Here is a 9786-nt window from a genome sequence, read left to right as displayed (position 1 = left end):
CAAACTACAAAGGTTCAAAATGTACTAATAGTATATTCCACTCTTGTCTCCTTTGGCAGACCTACACATAACCCTAGCCCATTCAGGATCTGGCTTCACTGATCACCCTAATCTCTTTGGGTTTTAACCACGGTTTGCACACCAAACCCCAAATGCCTTGGGCTACTCCTAATCCCAAACCGATCTTCTCTCCCTCTGATTCCAGTTGCATGGGGAATATCTGCACGGCATTCTTCTTTGTCAGAGCTGGAGAATTTCTGTCCCTGCGGCTTAACCGATAGGTACCACCACCACCACCAGCAGCACAGCAGCAGCAGGCAGGGATTCTGCGCTGCTCTCCATCCCTCTCCTTCCCTTCCCTCCCTCTGGATCTCTTTAAGAGCGGGCATATGATTGGCTGTAGCTATGCAGGGTTTTTCTCCCATTCTTTTCTCTCTCTCTCTCTCTCTCTCTCTCTCTCTCTTTTTCCTTCTCCCCTGCCCCCCTCCCCTGTTTTTCATCCTCTGTTACTGTGAGGAGTTCAGCTTTGCCACAGCAGCAGCAGCAGCAGCAGCAGCAGCATGGATAATATGCTGGCAACAGCTGTTCGACTCCAAGCCGCACATCCCTAGACACCTTTGAACAACCGTCCAGGGAAGGAAAAGGAGAGGAAGGGAGAAAAAGGCAGGGAAGGCAGGGGAAAAAAAAAACCAGAAGCCCGACCCCTAAAACAAAAGAGAATCGCAGGCTTTCGTTCCCCCTTTCTCCTCTGGCTTTTCCAGTCCTTCAGTCAAAGCAAGAATTCCTACCGGCGTTGGCAGCCGGTGAAGGTCCATCACCAAGTGTGGTACTCTTTGGGGCCCGTCATGTCCAAGCTAGGAGCCAAGAGCATGAGGGATGGAGAGGCAGACGTGTCCTGCAATGGACAAGCCGAGAGCCCTTTCGGATCAAGAGAAGAAGAAAAGAAGCAGAAAGGGGAAGGCAGGCAAATTGTGTGGAGGAATGTCATCCTGATGGCCTTGCTTCACATTGGGGCTGTGTATTCTCTTCTTCTCATTCCCAAGGCCCATCTGTACACTCTGATCTGGGGTAAGTTTCTTTTCTTTCTCTTTTTTTTTAAAGCATTTTCCTCCATGAGGTCGGGTTGCCTTGTTTTCATGCAATTCCTGCAATTTCGGATTCTTTCAGAGGCGTCTGTTCCTCAGGAAAATTCATTCACAATGGAGTGCCTGTTTAAGAAGTGTGTGTGTGTTGGGCGGGGGGGGGGGGAAGCATTACTGTAGAATTATTGTTGTTATTGTTATTATTTTTGGCTTACGGGCACAAAAGGACTGGCTAGATTCAGTAGGTTAGAAACTTCCAGTTTTGTTTGCAAGAATTATCGTTCATTCTTTAGAAGCTTTTGAAAAATGAAACTCTTGCAATTGATTCGTCCAGATTGAATAAGCCTATTCTGTTTTGGTGCTTTTCCCAACAGATTAAAATCTCAGGTTTTTACTCATCAACAGGCCTGATCGCAGCATGAATTCTCATTAGTCTTATAATTTGCTGGATTATATTTTAGACAAAAGGATAGCTCGAAGCTAACAAATCTGCAGGAACTGACCTTGTAAACGCCCCCTTTGAAGTAGCCTGGATAGGCTAGATGCATCCAACCTTAGGGAAAAACACCGACAAAATAAATACTGTACAGCATCTCATAAATATTTTGCGTGACAAAGGTATCGTATGAGAAAAAAGGCAATATTAGTAAGGAAGTGATAATAAAGGAACCTGTTTCCATATCTAAAACTCATGAAGTGAGGTTGCTCTCACTGATTTTTAAGTATTCTATTTTTTAGAAGCTTGCTTTCAAGATTTAGAGTGTTTTCTTGTTTTGCTTTTAGCAGGTGGTTCTTATAGGAAAGTCTTTTTTACAAAAATTCACCAGTACTTGTCCAGTTTTGACTTCGTGATGCATAAGAGTATAACCGTAGTGAAATCCTATACATAATTACTTAGTAGTCCCACTGAGTTCAATGGAATTATTTCTAGGGAAATAATTATAGGATAGTGGCTTTTTGGGACTGAGGAGAGACAATTTCAGAAAGGTGATGAATAATTTTAACTCTCAATAGTTGTACCATTTGCCTTTTGAAGGTGTGAGCCATAGCAATATGGATTTTTCCATTTATTTCCTGCAGCTAGGATAGATGTTCTTCTGCTTTGTGAATATTTTTCTTATTGTGTTGTCAGCTTCTTTAATTTTAGACAATGCAGGGAGATAGCTCTATTCTCAATCTGTGGCTGGGCAGCCTTAGCTGCCAAGGCATTTGATTTAATTCGGTGCTAACCTTGCAAACCAAATTTCATACCAAGATGTGAAAAATGATTTAAAGGTGACACCTGAACTTTAATTCCTGTGCAAACTGTATAAACAAAAAATTAATTCCTGTGCAAACCGTACAAAGAAAATACGTTTGTGCATCACAATTGTCTTTTTCCTATGCTGCTGAATCATTATATATCTAGGCTTAGCTTGTTCTTCTTTCAACGAGGTTTCTACAAAGAAAATTATAATAATGGGGCAGAGGATAAAATATGAAATAATCAGATGCTAAAGGACAAAGCAAAGCAAATGGAAATACGTACTTATACTGCATTACCAAAATGGCCCAGATTCCCAGAATAGGATGTTTTTCTAGGATAATCATGTAGGGAAGGCAGATCAGGATTCAGAACTTTCTAATTTGAGGAAACCACAATTAACAGAGTTAGAAGGGACCTTGGAGGTCTTCTAGTCCAACCCCCTGCTCAAGTAGGAAACCCTATCATTTTAGACAAACGGTTGTCCAGTCCCTTCTTAAAAGCCTCCAACGTTGGAACGCCCACAACTTTTAAAGGCAAGCTGTTCCACTGGTTGATTGTTTTACTGTCAAAAACCTTGCTTATTGTCAAGAACCTTAACCAGGTCTCTCACCACCCCGTTGTCAAAGAGAAACCTATATCCCTTTTGGGTGGACTGAAAACCTGTTCCTCTTATAATCCCACAGTATCCCCATTGTGAAGCAACTGGTGTGTTTTGTTCTCTGTTCCCTTCTCACATCAGTTTGCCAATGTAAAATACATTTACAGACTTCTCCTAAGCAGAGCAGCTGTGCAACATTACATGAGTGCTCCCTTTACCCCTTTTCCATGGCAAACACTGGAAAAGCAGAAATGAAGAAAGGCTAACGTATTTTTGAATGTATGAACTGGGAGTTAAGCGGCACATAAATTGGTTTAGAGTCTTGTCTTCTTCTCCTTTAGTGAAGAAATGATGCTTCAGCTTTTACTGTAAGAGTGGACTAAAGATAGAAGAAACTTCCTGACGGTGAGGACAATTAACCAGTGGAACAGCTTGCCTCCAGAAATCGTGGGCGCTCCATCACTGGAGATTTTTAAGAAGAGGCTAGACATTCACCTGTCTGAGATGGTTTAGGTCCTCCTAAATGGGGTTGGACTAGAAGACCTCCAAGGTCCCTTCCAGATTCTATTCTATTCTATTCTATTCTATTCTATTCTATTCTATTCTATTCTATTCTATTCTATTCTATTCTATTCTATTCTATTCTATTCTATTCTATTCTATTCTATTCTATTCTATTCTATTCTGTTCCATATTTTCTATTCTATTCTGTTCTGTTCTGTTCTGTTCTGTTCTGTTCTGTTCTGTTCTCTTCTCTTCTCTTCTCTTCTCTTCTCTTCTCTTCTCTTCTCTTCTCTTCTGTTCCAGTTCCATTCCATTCCATTCCATTCCATATGTTCTATTCTATTCTATTCTATTCTATTCTATTCTATTCTATTCTATTCTATTCTATTCTATTCTATTCTATTCTATTCTATTCTATTCTATTCTATTCTATTCTATTCTATTCTATTCTATTCTATTCTATGAAACCCAGAGATTGCAGCTTATAAAGAGCCTAAGCAATCAGACAGTAACAAAATCCAGATAAGTATTTTCCATTGTCATGGTTGCTGTGGGATTTCTTTTTTTCTATTATTAAATCAATTTATAATGAGCTTTTACCAGTTGAAGAGGAGGAGGTGTTATGAAATCCAGGTTTAGCATATGGGAATGTTCTGTACGATACATTTATGTTGTCTGTAATTCTGTAAACTGCCAGAAGGCATCAGATGGAAAAACTGGTAATAAAGGCCCTCCAAAATAATGGTCTGTTGGGCCTATATTTTATGAAAAGCTTTATTGTGCTTTTCTTTTTAAAATATTTTATAGCAATGATCATCCTTTTCCAGAAATTAAAAAGCATAGCTGTGAATGAATCTTGGTTGCTCAAGAGTACAAGTCTTAATTTTGTTAATTTTATTTAATGAACCCTCTTTCCCCCCCCTCGTAATAATAATGGTTTTCCTCTTGGAGGAACAATACAATTCTAATCTCCCACCCCATTCTCATAAGTTACTCTACATCCCTACACTGTTTATTTGGGACAGGGTTTTTTATTTCCCCTGGGAGATTAACACATTTGTCTTGGGAAATAATGATTAATTAAAAAATGCAGAATTTGCTGGGGCAGAGGTGGAATAAAGGAAGGAAATCATTTATTAATCAGGGTTCTGCGGCACTTGGGAGCTGTAAATCTCTTTGCTTTCCACCCTGGATAAAGCACTTGTTCTTATAACAGTTGAGACTCATAACTTGTAAGTTATGTGGATTGTTTATAGAGACTAAGTGGTGAACCACTTTGTTACTCTTCTCTCCGTTTTAATCTTGGCACAAGATTCATCACTCCTGAATACAGATGCATTCTTGGAAAAGTTTCCCAGACAGTTAAAAAAATGCAATTTCAGAAACCTGGCTTTGTCAGTGAGATTTGATGACTGAAAGGTGAGCAGTTTGGAGGATTTAGCAGTAGCGCTTAGACTTATATACTGCCCCATAGTGCTTTACAGCAGTCTCTAGGTTGTTTACAATGTCAGCATACTGTCCCTAACAATCTGGGTCCTCATTTTACGTTTACAACTTCAAGCCAGTCAGGATCGAACTCCAGGTTGTGGGCAGAGTTAGCTTGCAATACTGCATTCTAACCACTCGGCCACCGGGGCTCCTCCTGAAACCTTGCTGCATAAATATGAGGCACATTAAATGGATATTGTTACAGGTGATGTGGCTGCTTACTATATTTGGAGAAGTGGGAATAGAGCAGAGAGATGGAAAAAGAGTTAATCATCTGCTTCAGTGATTTTTGGTTTAAGTCAGGGGGTGTCCAGCCTTGGTAACTTTAAGACTTGTGGACTTCAACTCCCAGAATTCCATGGCTGGCTAGGGAATTCTTGGAAGTTGAAGTCCACAGGTCTTAAAATTGCCAAGGTTTAACACCCCTGGTTTAAATAATTTGATTACATCCCATGAAGTCATTGTTGTTTAGTGACTGCATAGATTGATCTTCTCCTTGATGATCTGCCCCAAACCTGGTCCTTTGACATTTCCAACCATGCACTCAAGGCTACTATAACTGAATCCATCCATCTTGCTGCTCTTCTTCTTTTTCCTTCCATCTTTCCCAGCACTAGACCCTTCTCCGGAGAGCTGGGACTTTGAATTGTGTGTCTGAAACAGGCTAATGTAAGCCTGCTCATTTGTGCCTCTAGTGAGAATTCTGGATTGATTTGTTCAAGGATCCATTTGTTTTGTTTTCTTCGCTGTCCATGGGGCTCTCAGGAATCTTCTCCCAACACCAAAGTTGAAAGGCATCAGTTCGCTTCCTTTCCTGCTTCAAAATCCAACTTTCACTTCCATAAAATGTCATAAGGGATGATGTATGACTTGCACAATTCTGATCTTTGTTTAAATCAGGCTAATCAATGTTGTTCGTGTTGTTTTTCTAGTAAAAAATACTACATCAGGGCTCCATTGGGTATATTTATTTATTTATTTATTTATTTATTTAATTAGATTTGTATACCGCCCTTTCCCGAAGGACTCAGGGCGGTTTACAGGGTAATTAAAACAAGAAATACAAAAGTTAAAAACGATTAAAAAAATTACAACAGTCCCTGAAAAAGTAAAAGCCCCCAATTAAAATTAAAATTAAAATTAAAATTCTCAGCCTATTAATCTAGAAAATGCAATTATTTACAATTATTTTGAAGAACGAATTCCTTGCATGAAAATTAAGTTGTTGTTGTTGTTGTTAGTTGCGAAGTCGTGTCCGACCCATCGCGACCCTATGGACAACGTTCCTCCAGGCTTTCCTGTCCTCTACCATCTTCTGGAGTCCATTTAAGTGCATTAGGCCAAAAATCCTATTCAAAATTTTTTTTGTGGCCAATTTAAGAAGAGAATTCTCGTTATCTCACATTTTCTCAGAGGAAGTGGTATCATCTGGCTGATTCCCCCAAAGTTAAGCAGACTTAGACCTGAAAGAATGAGCCCCATAATTTCTCAGGACTATAAGCTAAACTGGGTCATTAAACAAATTCCAGAAAATGGCAATGACAAACAACTTCCATAGGGTTAACGTGGAGGTGTCCAGGCAATCCCCAGAATTTCCTTAATAAGAATCTTTACTTTTATCTCTTTACTCTGAAACTTCCCAACAGATGAAGGATCTATATCTCCAAGAATGTATGTGTATGTGTTCAAAGAAAGGTAATCTGTGACATTTAGGAATAACAATAGGCTGCCTTGCAAACTTGCTAAGTCAAGTTAAATATGATACACTCAGAATTCCCCAAAGACTTGGATAAGGTATTGCTACAAAATACATTAACATTTATACAGAATCTTACCCTTTGACTCCATTAGTGGAATGGAAGTGAGAAGCATTGATCATGGCTGTCTACGACTTTGGTCTAGTGGTTTAAGGCACCAACCAGCCTGCAAATCAGGAGACTGGGAGACCTAGTCTCTCCTTAGGCCTGAAGCCAGCTGGACGACTCTGGGGCCAGTCTCTCTCTCTGTGTCCTAGAAAAGAGACAAAGTCAATTAACTTCTAAAAAATGTTGCCAAGAAAACATCAGGGACTTGTTTCTTTCAAGTGCTCAGGAGTTGAGGGGTATTTATATATCTATATATCTATATATCTATATATCTATATATCTATATCTATCTATCTATCTATCTATCTATCTATCTATCTATCTATCTATCTATCTATCTATCTATCTCTATATGTGGCTCAGTGGGTTAGGACGCTGAGCTTGTTGATCATAAGGTTGGCAGTTTGGCAGGTCAAATCCCGAGTGCCGCGTAGCAGAGTGAGCGCCTGTTACTCGTCCCAGCTTCTGCCAACCTAGCAGTTCGAAAGCACGTAAAAATACAAGTAGAAAAATAGGGACCACTACAGTGGGAAGGTAACAGCGTTCTGTGCACCTTTGGCATCTAGTCATGCCGGCCACATGACCACGGAGTCGTCCTCAGATAAACGCTGGCTCTTCGGCTTTGAAACAGAGATGAGCACCGGCCGAGTCGGAAACGACTAGCACGCATGTGCGGGGGAACCTTTACCTTTACCTTATATATCTATAATATCTATATCTATATCTATATCTATATCTCTATATCTACAGAGAGAGAGAGAGAGAGAGTTCCAAAAGTTGAAATACACTCATTCTGTCTTGTATCCGGCAGTTTACCTGACCTATATTAATTTTATGTAAAGGATGGGGTAGCTGCTTGAGTGAATTAGACCTAACAGAAAAAGTATTTTCCCCCCAAGGCTAGAATTATTTTGTATTCATTCATTCTTGGTATAGTTCAGGCAATATATCTTTTTTGGAATTGCTTTAATTTGGGCTACTTTCCAAGATGCTGAAGGACAATGGCGGAGAGGAAGGAAGACCAAAGGACAGTGTAGAAAAGCAGATAATAAACCACTGAGAGTTTGCGCAGAAGAACAATAACATATAAAATATTCAGGGTTTCTTTTCTTTTGGAATTTTGCTTCACTAAAGAGCAGAGAGATGTGTTTGTGATAGCCAAATATCACAAGAAATCCATGTGCGGCTTTCAAACTTTATCAAAAAGCATAAGCTTTTAGGAACTGCAGGTGGCCCTGGGTGTCGTGTTGTGAAGCCATTCTCAACATTGAAAGAGAAGTCATACAATTCCACCCACCCAAAAAAATGGAATTTGAGACACTCTGAAACCTTGCTGAAAGACTTTGCTTGTATGAGTGAACATAAAAGCAGAATGCCAAATTCTGCTTTTTTTGAAGTTAATAATAAAGCTGCTGGGGACTCCACTGGGCATGTCAATACTAATAATGCTATTCATTATGTAACTATAAAACCAGATAAACCTGAGGGAACCATGGACAAGCCAGATCTTTGAAATTTGATTCTCACCATTGTCTTGTTAGAAAGGCACAAAAACCTATTAATTTATTTATTTATTTATTTATTTATTTATTAATTATTAATTATTATTATGGTACTGTCCACGGTCAACCAGATGTTCAGACTGGATCTGGCATTTTTGTCTACCTATCGAGTCCTTAGCAAGGACCTGGGACAGGCAGATGTGGACGTTTGATGGTGTTACAGGTATCGTCGTAGGATGTAAGCCGTTCTGAGTAAAGCTGCCTTCTGCAATTGACTGATGTGAATGTGTCAAGGCCAATGGCATTCTAGTGTTGCTCCTGTTGTTTTCGGATTGCACTTAACCCACCTATTACTATTGATATTAGCTTTGTCTTCTGTTGCCACAGTCATTCTACGTCTAGTTGCAGGTCTTTTGTATTTTGTTATCTTCTCCAGTTCTTTCTCTTCCCTCTTGGACAGAGAGGACCGCTGGTTTGAAAGAGGGGCCAAAGAGGCCATCTATGTCAAGAGAGGGGGAGGGATACGACATCATCTATCTCCAGTCTACAACACAGTCCTTTCAACAGTTCCAAGAAGGCCCCACACCCATTTGCACCACTCAGGTGACCGGGGGGGGGGGGGACACACACAGATAAACCTCCAGGTGGCCTCAACGACTCTCTAAAAGAATGCAAATGATCAGCTGTCTGCAAGGTGTATAAATCCTTCCATTCCCCACCATCCAGTCAGAGCTGAAGAAGCTTCTTGGACGAGAATTGAAATGTTTTCAAAGAAAAACAAAAGTCCAGTTGCCTCCTGAAAAAGCATCTTTGGGAGTATAGAGCAGGGGTCCACAACCCCCAGTCTGGGGACCGGTACCTGGCTGCGGCATGCCAGCAACCGGTCTGCACAAATAAGCAAAGCCCCATCCGTGGGATGCAGGTAACACACAAAACCACGCCCCCTCCGGTCCATGGAAAAACCTTTCTCCATGGAATGAGTCCCTGGTGCCCAAAAGGTTGGGGACTTCTGGTAGAGAGTATATATAGAGCCAAACTTTTAAATACTGCCATCTACTGGCTGAATAGTACTGTAGTTGTTGCGTAGAAATACATTCCAACAACGAATTCCAACAAATCCCCAATGCCCGAAGCCATAAACTATGATTTGCAAACCAGAATGGTTGGATTCATTGAGCGTATTAAGCCTCAAAGAAACAAGCCACATTTTGGGTTAGCACAGTGGTAGCCTTTCCCAGTCTTATGTCTTCCAAACATATTGACCTTAATTCCCAATATTTTCAACTGGTGTGCCCAAAGATTATTCTACTTGGCACTCCTAGGAGTTAACATCTGGAGGATACTAGGTTAAGGAAAGCTGGCTTATCAGACTATGGTTCTCATAACCATATTGTGTGAACCCTGCTGTGTAAGGTCCTTGGTGATCTATGAGCTTGGTTGTTTTCTTGCAGACGTTTCATTACCCTACTAGATAACATCTTCAGTGTTTCAGTGCTTATCA

General features: G+C 40.3%; 1 protein-coding gene across 1 annotated transcript in view; it reads left to right on the top strand.

The window, feature by feature from the left end:
- Positions 1–633: 633 nt before the first annotated feature.
- Positions 634–9786, top strand: part of SCD5 (stearoyl-CoA desaturase 5) — a 36605-nt gene continuing 27452 nt past the window's right edge. The window contains exon 1 of the mRNA XM_081332418.1: positions 634–1068. Within this exon, the coding sequence (XP_081188544.1) occupies positions 846–1068 (223 nt within the window). The 5' untranslated portion in view covers positions 634–845. The remainder of the gene's footprint in view (positions 1069–9786) is intronic.

The sequence above is a fragment of the Vipera berus genome, assembly GCF_964194415.1.
Source record: "Vipera berus genome assembly, chromosome: 7".
Taxonomy (NCBI): Eukaryota; Metazoa; Chordata; class Lepidosauria; order Squamata; family Viperidae; genus Vipera; species Vipera berus.
This window is presented reverse-complemented; position numbering and strand designations above follow the sequence as displayed.